This window comes from Spea bombifrons, chromosome 7 (genome assembly GCF_027358695.1).
Source record: "Spea bombifrons isolate aSpeBom1 chromosome 7, aSpeBom1.2.pri, whole genome shotgun sequence".
NCBI lineage: Eukaryota > Metazoa > Chordata > Amphibia > Anura > Pelobatidae > Spea > Spea bombifrons.
Genome location: NC_071093.1, coordinates 13478954 through 13495741, shown reverse-complemented (window position 1 = coordinate 13495741; position 16788 = coordinate 13478954). Strand labels below are relative to the sequence as shown.

The 16788-nt window shown below is 36.7% G+C and overlaps 2 protein-coding genes across 2 annotated transcripts; one reads left to right on the top strand and one right to left on the bottom strand.

The window, feature by feature from the left end:
• The first annotated feature begins 788 nt into the window (after nt 1-788).
• FKBP7 (FKBP prolyl isomerase 7) lies at nt 789-5995 on the top strand. Its single transcript, XM_053470901.1, has 4 exons — nt 789-1092; nt 2642-2793; nt 4317-4444; nt 5427-5995. Exons 1-4 carry the CDS (start codon nt 884-886, stop codon nt 5586-5588), a joined length of 651 nt encoding a protein of 216 aa, XP_053326876.1. The 5' UTR covers nt 789-883; the 3' UTR covers nt 5589-5995.
• Nucleotides 5996-8786: 2791 nt separating this feature from the next.
• Nucleotides 8787-15981, bottom strand: PJVK (pejvakin). Its single transcript, XM_053471950.1, has 6 exons — nt 15771-15981; nt 13911-14106; nt 12215-12356; nt 11775-11892; nt 10802-10891; nt 8787-9088 (listed from the first exon to the last, which is right to left on the bottom strand). The coding sequence occupies exons 1-6, from the start codon at nt 15979-15981 to the stop codon at nt 8787-8789; spliced, it is 1059 nt and encodes a 352-aa protein (XP_053327925.1).
• Between the last annotated feature and the right edge of the window lie 807 nt (nt 15982-16788).

Sequence of the window (16788 nt, the reverse complement as noted above, 5' to 3'; positions counted from 1 at the left end):
TTGCCAAATTAAAAGTTTGGTCATGTTCCATTTTATGTCCAGTTCCAAAAAACATAAAAAAAAAACATAAGCATGTGGGGTATTTTTTTAAAAAAATCAAGACACTTACATTAATATATTTTGTGGTAACTAAACTTTTTTAGGGACAATTATCACAGGAAAATATTACAAACAAAATTTGTTTCAAACATTTTCATTATTTTAATGCATTATTCATACTAAATGTTGCACTATACATCTAAAATTGGTATCAAATCTGTCCTTGGGAAAAAAAAAATTGTATGAGTGCAGGAAAAATTGAAAATAATAATTATGGTTAAAGAAACATGACGTTAAAGTGCAAAACAATAAATATATATGTATATGTATATATAATACCCTAAGTAAAGAAGGGGTTAAGAGCTACTTGTTTATCCATGTGGTTATATTGCTATAGAGCTTGGGGTATTAGAGAGGGACTGAATCAGCACAGGGACACTTGATAAGTATGGTCTTTGTAAATGCCCGGAGTTTGTGCTTAGGTCCGGGCAGCGCACTAACAAATGAATCTGACGGGATAACTTCTGCATTCCGCCCCGATAAATAAAGAAGAAATCTCCCCTCAGGTCTGTAACTAGATCCCGAAGAATGCGCACAATCCCCAAGTTCCCGCACTGATTCTTTCCTGGTACGCACATTATCATAGGGCGAGCAGCAACACAGCATTATTGAGATAGCCAATCATAACGCGCGTAACGCAGACCCAGCTTTCTCTTGGAAGACAAAACTATTTCCAGTGAGCTTTTTTTTTTTTTTGCTTCACATCTGCAGTTATTCCAAGACTGCCACGTGTATAACAATCAAAGGGGATCTTCTATCCAGTGCAGAGACACTTCCAGCAGCTATGCCTCTCTACCCCAAGACTCTCTTGTTTCTACAGGTTTTTAGCCTCCTTGCTGTTCATATACAGGGGCAACAAGAGGTAGAAGAGAACATTAAACTAGAGGTGATTCATACCCCCAGTGACTGTACCCAAAAGAGCAGGAGAGGGGATCTGGTAAACGCGCATTATGATGGCTACCTGGCCCATGACCTTTCCAAATTCTACTGCAGGTAGGTGATGGCTCCTCACAGGTAGTACTGCCTTTTACTGATTGTGACAGCGCTACGGAATCTGCTGGCGCTATATAAAGAACTGTAACGTTATACTGTACCATTAAGAGGTGGGTTGGCTTAGTTTGTGTTACTCTTTGTGATGAGATCTCTGGGTGTTCATAGACGTGTAACACAGCAGCCCACCAGCTACTGATTATTCTCAATTATTAGACAGGCTTTATACACTCACTCTATTGAAGCAAATTTGGAATAATCGTGCTTCCCTGTTAGTGGATATATTTTTACACACACATGTATGTGTATGTGTGTATATATATATATATATATATATATATATATACATATATATATATATACATATATATATATTTATGTGTACATGTCTTTGCCTCATCCAACGCGACCCTGGAGAATTTGGGAAGGCCAAGTGCCTCCTGTTGTGAGCGCCCATACATATTCTTAGAGCATTTTTAGTTAAGTTGCTATATAACTTCTAATTGAAGAATGGGATTTTAAGGCAAGACTTTGGTCTTTTGTCTTCCCCTTTTCTCAGGGTACAGGCATTTTGTAATTTTTTTTATCCTTGTAACCTGATGATCCACATGAGACTCATTTACATTGTGACTGGATCCTTTAGTGTACTCATATAAGTGGCACTTAGTAAGTGCTAAGTGGTTGGCAAAGTGGACCGAGGATACCAAACATTTCTAGTACGAGGTGGCATGATACTTTCTAAAGCGGGCAGCCATAAATGGCTTCTTACTACCATGACAACCTGTTAAAAAAATTAAAGTGACAGCTAATGTATTGTGCTGGCATACTGGCCCTTTAACTGCCACCCTCCTAAAAAATGTAAAAATAAATACAATAAAACACATGTATGGTCATTTATTTAAATACAGGGTACAGGGTCATTTAAATTAAAATAAAAAGAACTGATGCACTTATGTGGACTGCAGCTCCCATCACCCTTAGCCAAAATGATGGTGCAGGTAATGTGTTTTGTAGCCCTCAAGTGGCCAGGAGTGCAACAATCTTGAAATAATTATAAAAGTATGTATTTCTACCTGTATTTTCTTTCCAGAGCAACAATGAAGAGAACTAAAGAATGTATTAATTTTTACCAATACATCATCTAATTGGGTGCACTGTTTATCTTAAACAAGGTATCTTGAAAAAACTATATAAACTCCCCTAAGTATAAGCTGGTTATGTTTGCCACTCAAACTCCAATATGTCAAGTCTGAACATTCACCCTTCATATAGAGTGGTTAATAATGTCATTTATTTTACCTGCTGCTTTAAAAGGACCCAACCACAAAAAAAGCTCTGAATTCATTTATTATGTTCGTCTTACTCTGTCAATCCTAGTTACTTCAGACCCTTTGAAGCGTTTACTACACGGAGCAGTGCGTAACTTGTTAGCGCTATATAAGAAAAATATAATAATAATCGATGCCACTTTCACTTGTTCACATCACATCAATCCGTTTACTGTTCTTTTTTTTATGAGAAGATAGATCATGAACTAAGTTTTCTTTTCCAGTCGCTCAGATAAAGATGGGCATCCAAAGTGGTTTGTTCTTGGAGTTGGACAAGTGATCAAAGGACTTGATATAGCTTTGCTGGACATGTGCCGAGGAGAAAAAAGAAAAGCAGTCATACCACCTTCATTGGCCTATGGTGAAAAGGGCTATGGTAATGCAGGATTTCATCCAATGCACTCAACTGCCACAATGACACATTTTATCACCTGGGTTTACATACATATCTGGGAATTCAGTTGACTTGCATGATAATATGTAAATGAAAATTATTTAAAAGAGAGAATTTACCTACTATAAGTAAGCTGATGACCTAAGATAATAATTGCAAACATGGATGCTAGAAGAGTAAAGTTATTCAGTTATTATTTTTTTATTACACATGCTAGAAATTGCAATCGCACAAGCTGTAGCCAAAAAGTCGAGCCACACTGTGGATGTGAGGTCTACTTTTTGTCTTCCGTGCTTTTAGTGTGTTAGGGTTATAGTTTTAGCATCATGCACCCACTGATAATACACCTTAACTACCTAACATGTGTGTTCTTCCTTCCAGTGTTTTCTTCTACGTCTTACATTAGTAACTAATCACAACTTTGGGTTTCAAGAGGCAAATTCATACCAGTGTCGACTAAGCTTATGATAACATGTGAAAAGCCAACTTTTACTTAGATGAGAAGCTTGAAAATAGCTTTTTCTTCATTCACAGCAAGCACATTAACACCTTGGCAAACATAGATCTGCATGTTGCGAAAGATGGCTGCAGAAATTTCTAACAGAAAATGCATGTGAATGTAAGTGTTTGTCCTGTAATGTATCTGCTTGGCTATCTGTACGTTGCAATTTAATGTACTTTGCAAAATGCTCTGTGGATCCCTGTGTGCAAGACAACTAACTTTGGAATGAGAAAGCACAGTAAGAAAAAAACACAAAGTGCCTCTGGTTTGGAAATCAGTCTCTCTTTTTTCCTGTCCTGTGTCCCCTTTTTGTTGGCTCTAGGTATGTTTGGTATGCACATGGTGTTTATTTAGAAATATATATTTTTTGAGGAACCTGACTATTTTGTACAGCCTCCTTGCTGTCCTGCTTTGTGTCATGGTGCATAAACTAACAGGGCTTTGGGCTTTGCAAACTTTTGATCACACTTTTATGTATAAATAAGGGACCTAGTGAGCAGCCGAGGGTTGGTACCTTCTGGCCTTAGGGGCAGGTTAGCCAAATGGCCCCATCAGCCCCTTGCCCCCCAGTAATTAACATACACAATGTGTGAACAGCCACACTTTTACTGCGGACTCATGACCCTGTCGAGTTCCAGCCTCCAAAATACTTGGACTGGCCCTTTTTTTTAGAGAATTTTGGAGCAGCCCCTGCTAGTAAATATAGGAACATTTAATTATCAATGCCATGTTCATCCAATTGTATCAATATATATATATATATATATATATATTCAATACATTGTTTAGCCAAAAGACCAGCAGTTTTTTTTTTTTATTTTAATTTTATTGTGCTTATGGTACTTTATGTCAAAGCCATAACCATTGCTCATGACACATCATAAATATTCTATATACATCGATATATATCGAGAGAGAGCTAAATACATATATATAGTATAATATTATACAATTTGTCTTTGTGTGTTCTTTGTAAGTCATTATTCTTTTTTTTTTTCACAAGATAAAATCCCACCCAATGCAACATTGATTTTTGAAATTGAATTGTTGGGAATAAGCAAAGGTCCACGCAGTGTCGAAGCATTTAAACAAATAGATCTGGACAATGACAAGCAACTCTCCAAAGACGAGGTAATTGTATGTATTTGGCATTGGGTAAGATGGCAACCTTTAGCTACAACTACCACGAACTTGCATTATCTCTCACCAAGATTATGTTTGGATCCTCTGTATCATGAGAATAGAAAGTAGTTATTTTTTGTAGTGATTGTTATAGTGACAATATCACTAAATCACTTAAATTATATATAATCTCTGTGGTGGGAACAGAAAGGATGAGGCATATTTAAATGAAAGAAGCAGATATGTCAAAAACCCTCCAGCTCACCCTATATCTGTGCAGACTCTCAATATTAAATGCAACCTCAGCAAATGCTCAGTCCCAGAACTAACCTGAGGGCATAACTAAATGCTGTTCTTTAATTCTTTTTTGTGCAAAGGTATTTTAATCTGTTCACATATGATTTTGGGACCCTAGAGTTGTTTTCTTCATCTTACATGATTTTATGTTGTGTTTTTTTTTAATTATTTCTTCTGGACTATTTTTTCATATAGTAGTGAATGAATTTGTATAATATTTTTCACACAAACAAACATTGCATAAAAAAGTACTTTCGTATGTGTTGTTAAAGTTGGAAGAAAGGTGCAGAGCTGCCCTTCTCTTCGGTGGTCCGATAATTCTCCTGTCAAGTAGCCAATCAGCATCAGGAATGCACTTTCGATGCGTGGTCGCAGGGGTCTGAACCTCCATGTCTGCAGTGTTCGTCCAGCTAGTGTAAGATTATACCACGTCCACTGGGATGTGTTCATCTCCTGTACGGAACGTAGCTAGGAGGTAGTGAAAGGGACACACGTATACGGAGTGATTCTGTGGCACACAGTGGAAATTTAAAAGGGACCTCTTAGCTATTATATTGTGGATATAATGGCTGGAGTGTCGCTTTAAAGTAATTTAGAGACATGAATTTGGAGTTAGTTTTATTTTCTTTATAAATATAGTGTGTGTAATTTCTGAGATTATTTAACTTTTTACTATTTTTCTCTCCATATGCAGATAAGTCATTATTTATCAGAAGAATTTAAGAGGGATGGTAAACATCGAGACCCGTCCGTTCACGGTCTCATTCTAACAGATATATTTCAGAAGAACGATCATAATGACGATGGCTTCATATCTGCAAAGGAATATAATGTCTATCAACATGATGAATTATAGTAATTTTTTATTGTGTGAAAGTGCGATTGTTTTTTGTTAATTATCACATTTTTTTCACCATATCAAGAAATTAATTTTTTTCATCTAATGAGTAAGATGTAACAGTGATCCAAAAGTATGTTTGCATTTTTTTGGCAATTTTCCCTATACCTTGCTTTTAGGTTGGTTCACTAATTTTCACAGACATTATTACCATACATCAAACATGGCCATATTTGTTTTGTGTTTTTTCATTTACTTAACCAACATATTGATCCCTTACTAGTTCTCTCATATTACCACTCCAAATGGTACATTGAAATATTACTCTGTGTAATATCTTATTTCAAAACTGGAACCCAGGATTAATTACTGTAAAAATTTATTAAGATAAATAAAAAAAACTGAAATATGTTGTTTGGTGGAAATTGTATCCTGAAATTTTGGAACAACTATAATGGTTCATTGTTGGAGGCCAAATTGTAAGGTAATTGTGAACTCCTTTGGGTAATTTATTTTATCTGTGCAAATGTTACGCTTCCAGAGCACAGGGGTTAAATATTTATGCAAGCAACATATTTTAGAAAATATTTTATACTTTATAAAATCAAATATATATATCTTTCAAAGTAATATTTTACCAAAATAAAATCAATAAAATTCCAGCATTATAAAATGTATTTTTAAAATAAAATGTTGGATGTAATGGCAATCACCTAAACTACCTATATGTTGCACTTTATGAATTAGCTCTGTAGTATGTGTATGTGATATGTAGTATACATATCACTTTATTGTTTTGAAAGTCTTACTATGTCCATGATATAACCAGGCTCCACCAGATAATATTTAACATCACGCCCTTACCTTGCCTCACACATTGGCCGATGGATTTTTGTGCACATTCAAATCTTTTTTATCCCATTTTATTAATGTGTAGTTCAGACACAATAAGCACATTAAACACTTAATTAGATGTGTACTCTAAACAGTACTACCATAGTAAATTCTATGTATGACAGCCTAAAAAATATTAATAATAAAATGAAAACAACTGCAGAACAAGTAAAGTGTTTTTAGTGACAGCTCCATTAACCTGAATTAAAATGTTGGGTTTATAATGAAATAAATTGTTTATGTACTGCCGTGAAAACTTAAACCTTATTAAAAAAAGGGATTAAAAGTCTTGATATTGTTTTTTTTCTTACAAAGTAGCAGTTTTTTTTAAATTCTTCTGACTTAATAAACAAGATTAAACCGAGCTGCACAACTGTGCTTCATATATAGCCCCAAATTCAGTACCTTTCTTTAAAAGAACATTCAAGCCCAAATAAACCACTAAGCTGTTATATAGGGTTTATCGAACACAAAATATGATTAATTTGTTATATATAACTTCATTTTCCTTACTGGACCCTTCAAAGAAATGATGTACAATGATGATCCAGAAGGCTTCATTCTTCCCATTTTTAGTTGCCATTAAAATATGATAGTAAGTGAAGTGTGTGTTTTTTGTTTTGATGATGCGTTCCTTCAGCATTTTACATAGAATATCAGTTATCAATTGCAGTGTAAGGTGTTCTCAGCAAGAACTTCAAAGAACTTCAAAACAGATGTTAATAAAACAATGATTTATGAAAAAACACAAATGTAAACACAACCAAATACAACAGAATAGTCCACACAAACTGCTGAGGACAATAAATACTATCATTTCTAGATTGCCAATACACTATCCTTTTTTAAAACATTGACATCATTTTATAATAGATGATTAAGTAATATCATCTAACACACGTAAGAATTTAGCAGAAAAACATGCTATATTGTGGTGTGTATTATTTAATAGTGCATGTATACAGTCCATGTGGAACTACCGTATTTGCTCAAATATAAGACAAGGTTTTTTCAGTTGCTCTGAAAAGTACCCCTCGTCTTATATTCAAGGTCCTTTTATAATCCGAACTCAAATAGAGGTCGGACTATAAGACTTAGATCCAGATCCCCATTGCAGAGCTGCAGCGGACCAAGATCCTCCTCTCTGGCAGCCTGTGAATGTCTGTGCGATGGGTGCAGATAATCTCCGCTGCTGCCCAGAACTTCCACTGGGGCTTCTATGAAGGAGCGCTGGGGTGCCATAACCTTCCGGTGCTCAGTCATAGAATCCCCGGTGGAAGTGCCGGGTAGCAGCGGAGGAGGTTGTCTATGCACATTGTGCAGACGCTCAACCTCTGCCTCCACTAGACACCAGGGAGTCTGAAGCACGGGGGACAAGTCTGGGGATGCATTGGGGGGGCAGATTGGCATATAGGGGGGTATAAGGCATATCTGGGGGCGGAGTGGCAAGCCGGGGGGCAGATGTGCATAACGGGGGGGGCAGGTTGGTGAATAAAAAATAAAAACAAGAATGCATTTTTCTCATAGTTTTTATTAAATATGAAAAAATAGTTTACATGTGAATGAATATTTACTAGTAAAACGTTTTTCCTATAGGGTAGTCTTATATTCAGGCTTTTTTTTTTCTTTCAAAATTTATATTCAGATTTTGGGGTGTCGTCTTATAATCAAGGTCGTCTTATAAGCAAGCAAATACGGTATACAAGAGAAAGTCTAGTCACCATTCATTTTATATTTTAATGCATATTGGAGTCCATTTTTCATACACTTCAAATTTTACTGCATGCAAAATGGTAATGCTGTAAACAGGCACATACATAATCAGTTATTGAAGGAATAAAAATCACATGTAATTGATATGCCCAACTATACATTGACATGAGTTAATGGGATACTAAAGAAAAGTCAAAATGCTATTGATCCTCTAGTGATATTAATAAAGGAGGATATATAAGTATTATAAGTAACTATTAGTTAACTATGTCAAAAAATTCACTACAGCCTGTCAACACTGCTTTGACTTGAGAAGGCAAACCAACACACAATTTTGGTATTTACCAGTTCAATATGGCCTGCTATCCAATTCACAACTTGCACACAAAGTGATATTTTCAAGACATACCCATGTTTTGTTTTGTTTTGTTTTTTTGTAACATTGTACATTGTAGCACCTAGTATAAGTTTATTTTTGCCACTTAATGTCTTCTATGGTTACACCTGAGATATAACAAATAGGCACAGATACAATGTATGACATATATGTATATATATATATATATATATATATATATATATATATATATATATATATATATATATATATCATTTTATTCTTTTATGCCATAGGTCAAAGCATGGAACAGCATGCAGCCTTACATATTTCTGCCCATTGTAAGAACACTCAAAGCATCCATACACTGTTTCTCTTTTCGAGTTCCCCATTCCACAGAGAGCACATGGCCCCTTGGAGATGTTATTATTAAGCAGATTAACACGAGTGTGAGCACCTTCTCGCATATAAGTGGTGGAGATATCTGTCATACTGGCAGCCTTATCGTAGTAATCCGAAAAAATATCATCAATATATGAGTCGGAATTTCCAATGATATCCATTGTCCTTTTGCCTGAGTACAAAAAAAGCAAACTCATTATTATCTCCTTCCCCTTCAGCCTCCTAAGTTTTCATGCTGCTTTGTTCATGCTAGTTTGCTACAGCAAGGTTAAACTTGATGGTTAAACTTGATGAACTTTTTCTACCTAGTTTCTGGCACTTTCCCACTGTCCAGTGTAGTTAACAAGGATCATGGGCCAGCTCACAAGCCTTATCTCCACTAGCTGGACCAGTGGGTAGTTAAATCAACGGAAGTCTGTGCTGTAACCATTACAGGTCCCACACGGCCACCTCTTGATGCTCTGTAGCTGAACACCGTGAGATGGCTCTTCCTGTAAGGCAGTTGGGTTCCCATATCCCTGCTCACTTTTAGCATCAGCCCCACCTATCCCAGACTCTTTCCACAACCCTCAACCCTGGCTCAACACTCAACATGCACTAAAATACAATAGAAGTGATGTATGAACATCCCAAAAACATGGGGTTTAAACACAGGTCATATATATTTATATATATATATATATACTGTATAGAAATATTTATATCCGATCTAAACATCATCACTCTCTCCACATGCATTTCATGTGTGTTCCATCACCCTGCTAAATGCGGCAATCAGATTGCGGCAATCAGAATGCAGACTAACATGGTCACTGGCCCAACATTTCCCTGGACATAACGAGGTAAATCTGGGGCATGGGATACACATATATGACCAAAAGTATGTGGACACCATCTCACCTATATGAGCTTGTTGAACATCCCTTTCCAAAAGCATGAGCATTGGAAGGCCAAATGCGTTCCTCCACACTAAACCCGTTAAACCATGTCTATATGGACCTTGCTTTCTGAATAGGTGCACAATAGTTGGAAGCATTCAATTGTCAAAAACGTCTTTGCATGCTGTAGTATTGAAATTACCCTTCAATGGAACTAAGAAGCCTAAACCTTCAGAAACAGCCCCAGACCATTATCCCTTCCCCACCAAACCATACAGTTGCCACTATGCAATCTTGTAGGTAGCGTTATTCTTCCTTGCACCAAACCCAGGTTTGTCCGTCAGACTTCCAGATGAAGCATGATTTATCACTCCAGAGAACACATTGCCAGTGGTGCTGTGCTTTACACTGCTCTTCGACTTGTGTGTAGCTGCTCAGCCATGGAAACCTATTTCATGAAGCTCCTGATGCACAGTACATGCGTTGATGTTTCTAATCAGAGACAGCATTGGAGAGATGCTGCAGAGGACATTCAGCAGCCCAACTCTGTAAGTATGTGGTCTACCGCTTCATGGTTGAGCTATTGTTGCGCCTAGAAGCTTTAAAATAATGGACCAGGGCAGATCTAGCAGAGCAGACATTTTGTGAACTGACTTTTTGCTTTTATACACCTGCCGGGTAACAATATTCAGGAAGGGTGTACACAGACTTTTGGTCATAGAGTGTACCTCTTTATTCCATGGCTGTCCAGGTAGAACTTGGACAGGTGGTAACCCTAATTATATGAGATCATTTAAAGTACCTTGAGAACAAAAGTGTCAAAAACATATTTTTATGTGCTCCACATTATCAGTACATATAAACATTTTTAATAGCATTATACTGGTTTAAGGTTTTATCATTTTATATCATAATAATTCTACAAATTACTTAACATGATGAAGATTTAAAAAATAATCAGCGACTTTATACAATTTCCAACTCACCACTAAATATGATTCCTGAACGGTATAAGTTATTTCTTAGGGCATTTAATGAAAACGATCTGGTTAGTTCTCTTTCAAATCCTCCTTTGGAAGCTGTTGACACACACAGCTCTGTAAAGTGAATGAGAGGCATACATGTCAGTGTGGTCATCAACACAGTCTGAGATGCTCAGTGGTATGGCGGTCACTGTTTAACCCCTTAATGACAAAGCCCGTACATGTACGGGCTCAAAATGCATTGTTTTCAATGGGTTTAGGGACCGCCCATCGTCCTTAAGGGGTTAATTGACACAATTGCAAATATGTTAATTGCATTGGCCAAAAATATGATATCTTAAGATGTAATTTGAACTGGTTAATTAATCTTTAAGAAGTCTTTTTGAAAGTTACATTTAGAAACTTTCTGCATGTTGTGTGTTTGGAAACAGAATTATTAGAAATGATGTATTTACACCTACAGAATGCATACGAACATTTCCCCTCATCTGAGCCTGCAGAGAGAATTAATGTAGATGAATAATTATACAAAACCAGTTTTTTGGCCAAATAACAGGTACTGTATGAGTTTCCTATGCCTATTTGTATGTGCCTCCACCCTGTCACCAGGAAAGGAGTGTCTCTCAGCCTGAGTGACAAGTCCAGCCAAGTGGCCCAATAACAACTGCATCAAAAACTGCATCAAAAGGAGCACAGAAAACATGCAATATGGATATAAATCTTGCCTAAAGCCCTTGTTAACCTAGATATCCTGGTGGTTATGTGTGAAATTACATGAAAAGCTACAGGTAGCCCCAAATCTTTAAGTCTGAGTCGCCCAGGAGGTAACTTCTCCCTTTCAGTGCCATGATTGTACTGTCAATACATTTTCACTTTGTATGTTAGTCGATACCAACTAAAGGACTGGGCACTGATATTATCCACATTGGAATTTCATATTAGAACACAGATTTATTGTTTTTAATTAATTATTAAAAAAAACAACACAGAAACTTACCAAAGTGCCCATCCAGATGAATGTACAGATCAAAAACACTAAATGCAATTGTTGTATGTGCTGGAAAAACTATTGCTTTATCCCGTCCTTTATAGTTCTGGTCTTCAATAATATGAAACTGAAATTTTAAAATGTAAATGTATAAAATCAATAGCAAGTGACCTTTTTTTTATCACCGTATAAATAAAGTAACACACCAATCTACATGAAAACATTGACATGAATTACACATTTAGGGTCATTTTTAAAGTTATTGGTAAGAAAATATATGAAATAGAGTAAAATTTAATATGGAGAAATTTGACAGAAATAAAGGGAGAAAATTAATTTGTAAGTACAAAGATATATCACTTTTGGTCTTGGGTCTGCCCTCTTGGAAAAATTCTGCAGATGCCCATGATACAAAGGATTTGATTCTAAAGGAGATTTAAAGGACTCACTCTCATTGTCTGCCCCCGCATGCCAGCGTGAACAGATAAAGAACACTGACGTGTCGTCCGAATGCTCTCCATCACCACACACAGTACCTCTTTCTTGCTTTCTCTTGACTGGCGTACCAAACAGTGGTCTAGGTCAACAGTTCTGAAAATGAGGAATATTAGTGGGTTTTATACAGTTAATCACGAGAATACATCAAATTATAGAAGATGTACCAATCAACCAAAATGGCTCCAAAATATATTCCATTGCAACCATGTATAAATATAAATAAAGGGTTATAATCACAAAATATCATTGTCTAGGTAGCCAGTATTTCAGAGAGAACTGGAGAAAGAAGGCAGTTGGTAGGCTGAGGAATTATTAATTTCTTGAGGCTTTGAGTGGAGAGTACACTAAAAACAAAGAGGCATCTACCACATCCAGTGTAGGATAGATTTGTCAAGGCTAAAGAAGGATGGCAATGTCTGAGAAAAGGTCCAAGAAAAACAGTGTGATTAAATTGGCTGAAGACAGAGCAGAGGAAAAAAATGGAGATGCCATTCTGCTTGAGAAGATGGGTCATATGTTTCTGGGTTTTCCATAAATTACATGCGTGGGAAGCTATATTGTATAAACCTAAACAAGTAGAGGCTGAAAAAGCATAATTAAGGAGGGTAGTCATATAAATTACCACCCAAGAGTCCGGCTTAGTCATATCAACAGCTGGAGTTTTTCTGAGATGGGAGTTTAAAGTTTAAAGGAAGATGTAGGAGGCCGGAGATGTGAGTAGGATATATTTTTTAAAGATTTTAGCAACAAGAGGAAGAATTGATAATGCCAGACTGCTGGACTGTTACGAATTTACATGATATTTTAGAAAAGCGAATTATAATAGTTAAAAGGAAGAAAACAATGAGGGTTTTATGAGTAACTATGTTGGTAGTGTCAGATTATAGAGTAAATGTTGCCATACACCAAAGTAATTGCATTTTGTTTTATAAATACCACCAGCATGTACTGCAATTAAATTGCAATTTAGAATACTAAAAAAAGATGGGGCATTTAATATGTGTTAGTGAATGTATCTTAATCGGTGAATCTAAGAGTGAATAGCAACCCCATTCCCTTTGATTATCATCACCAAAAGGTCAGTGAACATTTGAGTTACTGTTCAAGACCCCTTGACCGCAGAAAAATGTATTTACATAGTAAAAAAATTAAAAGGATTTGCAAACGTATAAAAGTAATTATAAAAACTAGTATGCTAGAGGGTATAGAAGAAAAATAATAATAATAAAATGATAATAGGAGATTTTTTTACTCACCAACTCTGGTGCAATGTTTTCTAAGCAGTCTTATCACCATAGCCACCAATGGAATGGAGATAAAACCATATGTAACACCTTGCTCTACAATTGCTTTTTATTAATAACTTACCCTAACATGTCTCTTGATATAATCATTTTACCACACATTTTTAAAACTCTGAAAAATAGGCAGAATTGTTCCATTCAAATGTTATTATCCATTACTGGACTGGGGGTTTAAATGAGCTCTGGCACTTTAAGGCCCGCAGCCAATCAATTATGTAGAGTATGTCCAGAGCGATGTGTGGGGCTGCCTGTGTGCTGTAGGTAGCTGTGTGCTACTCGTACGCTTACGCTGCAGGCAGTGGAGTGTATCCAGGCAGTGTATGAAGGTCATGCTCATGCTTACCTGGAAACAAGTTCCTTAAGCAATGCTGGTACTTCAACCTCATGCTTGGTAACAATACCAAAGGAAGCTTTAACCGCAACAGAATCAGATCCATAAATGTTGATTCCAACATCGTTCATTATTTGATTTCCATGTTTTCTGTTCAAAGACACATCTGATTTATCTTCATAATTCAACAACTGGTAAGAACTGACACCTGACACAGTAAAAATAAAACACAAGACACCTTTTTAGTGTGACAAATTCCTAAAATTTTGAAAACCAAAAAACAAACAGAAATATCTAGCTTTTTGGGTTTTTTTTTTATATTTTAGATTTAAATCTTTTCTCCTTTCACTTTTTAGACACAATTCTCAAGATGGGTAGAATCATAGAACACTCAATACAAATCAATATCAGTTTGGTACAAACCTATTTTCTTTTAAAAATAGGATGGGTATGTTTGAGGACTGGGTCTTGAACCCCATAAACATCCTGAAACGTAATATCCAAATTTTTAAAGGGGATTATGTTTAAAAAATTATTTTATATATAACATTTATTTTTACAGGGACACTCCAGCCATCATATGGACTTCAATGTATAGGATAGCTGAGGGGTCCCTTTAAATTTACATGTGGTCTATGTTGCAAATGCATGTATAATGCCTCATACTGTATGTATTAGCCCTACTCTCTTTAGGGACATGCTAAGGCAGGTAACATGGGGGTCACGTATCACGCCTTATGCAATCCAGTGGTGGTAAAGAGTGGCAGCTTGCACACTGAATGTGAATGTGAGCTGCAGCGGAAAGAGAGCTCCACACAAGATAAGGAGGTGGGCTGGGAGAGCTTCAGTGATGGTGGCAGAGAGTGAGAGTGTGTGTGTGTATGTATAAGTGTGAGGTGTTGCAGTAGAGTATATATGTGTGTTTGAGAGTTTATGGTGTTAGCATGTGTGTACATGTTACTGTATATTGTAATATGTCAGTGTATGGTGTTAGCATGAGTATGTGTATGTTAGTGTACGGTGTTTACATGAGTGTGTGTAACAGCATTTGGTGTTATTGTGTGGGCATGTAAGTGTATAGTATTAACATGAATGTGGGTGTTAGTATTGGCGTTAGCGTATTATTAGCATATGGTGTCAGAAAGGAAAAATTAGATCAAAGGAAGACAGAAGAGGGACAAACAGGAGAGAAAAATATATAAAAAGGAGAAGAAGAGATGTTAGCAAGTGAGGTGCAAAAATCACATTGGGCAGATTCAATTGGGTCCCTCATTGACACTGCACACCAAGAAGTGATGTCTATTCCGGGCACGCAGTGATTGCTGTACGTCGTAGGACCCGATTGGATCGCGACTTCATGGGACACGTGAATAATATTGCTCTACCATGAATCCAGCCCTGGATATTGTTTAGGTTGAGAAAACACTTCCGTCCATCAAGCGCAACCCTTTTCCTATTCCTTGTTGTGTTAATATTGAAAAAAATGTTGGGCATAAGATAACAGGGGCCATTCCGGTATAATTCTTCCAGGGTCCAAAGCTACTTATTCTAGCGATGCCTTTAAGTGATTATAGTATTGCATTTTGTAAGGGTCATAACCAGGTGACTGCATACATTGTTAATGGCAATTAATTGTACAGCTAGCTACAGTATAATTATGAATTACGTATTCTGGTCTTATTCATTTGTGAGTAAACTGAGACTCAGGAAACAGCAGCCTAGTAATTAGTACAGCTTTATATTGCTCACAGAAAAGCTTTGAAGTTTCCTGCACTTTCCAGTATGCATTGATCTATTCCACATATTACGTGAAGATGCTTCTTCATCAGGTACAAACACTATATCAACAAACTAGAAAATAAAATGACTTACCTGCAGAAATTTCTTTGTCTCCATGTAAAATATCTTTGAGCGTAAAAGGTGTTGAGATATACTTAGCCTTTCTGGAGAAAAACCAACGCTTCTTTTTTATAACGAGGCTTAAAGGTTGGTATTTGTCAGCTTCATTGAGACTAGGAACAGGAATCAATCGTCCACCATCCCCTACTTGTTTCACAAAGTTCTTTGTAGCAGCAGCAAACATGGCAATCTATTAAATTTACCCAAGGTTATTGGCCCTACCACATTCTAATCTTGATCAGTTCCAGAAAATGTCTGGGTTCGCACGGCGCAGAAAGGCAACGCATATTCTGCCCTCTGAGGCTACAACATATGCTGTGTGTGTCTTTATTTTCTCCAGTTACCCAAGCCAATGAATAATTAAAGATGTAAAGTAATATGGGCCTTTTTTTGCTGGTCCTAGAAACAAACTGATTACAGACTGTGAATATTCACACCATTAAAAATGGATGTTGATAAGGATAATGGAGTATTTTTCAGGAAATCAGGATTATCATTATATCAATTATAGTCAAGGTTAACACAAAAACTCTATCTCTTCACTTATAGACCCTTGCCACTGCCACAAGTGCATTGTTTGTGGTTAAAGAAAAGGGGCGACACATGTATATATCTGATGGACTAGTGCACGAGAAGCCAAACCGATTCGAATTAAATGTTTGTTTAGTTTTCTGACCGTTCTGTTCAGATGAAATTTGAAGCCCTTTTTTTTATTCGGAAATGACATGCAGGCGGCGGGATTCCCAAAGTGGTAGGTCCCTGCCACCTTCTGGACTCACCTTACAACAGCAGCATTTCAAGGTTTAGGAATTCATTTTGCATTGCAGGACCACCAGCAGCACTGCACCGACCGACACGCGCATCCGGCAGCATGCTGTGGACCATTTGATTGTTTTGGCACTTCAGAGGTGATAACGTAGCAGCAGTAGTTGGGCACTAGGAAGACTCTGGCAGGTAGACACAACCAGTCCCACAGTATTGGAAACTAAAT

Bases quoted from the DNA above. Each gene is read 5' to 3' on its own strand.
- FKBP7 (XM_053470901.1), top strand. From the start codon at position 884: ATGCCTCTCTACCCCAAGACTCTCTTGTTTCTACAGGTTTTTAGCCTC. The intron at 2,794-4,316 runs GTAATGCAGGAT...TTTTTTCACAAG, and splicing joins CTATGGTGAAAAGGGCTATG to ATAAAATCCCACCCAATGCA. The intron at 4,445-5,426 runs GTAATTGTATGT...CTCCATATGCAG, and splicing joins AGCAACTCTCCAAAGACGAG to ATAAGTCATTATTTATCAGA.
- PJVK (XM_053471950.1), bottom strand. From the start codon at position 15,981: ATGTTTGCTGCTGCTACAAAGAACTTTGTGAAACAAGTAGGGGATGGT. The intron at 12,357-13,910 runs GTAAGCATGAGC...CCTCATTTTCAG, and splicing joins CTTAAGGAACTTGTTTCCAG to AACTGTTGACCTAGACCACT. The intron at 11,893-12,214 runs GTGAGTCCTTTA...TTAAAATTTCAG, and splicing joins TGCGGGGGCAGACAATGAGA to TTTCATATTATTGAAGACCA.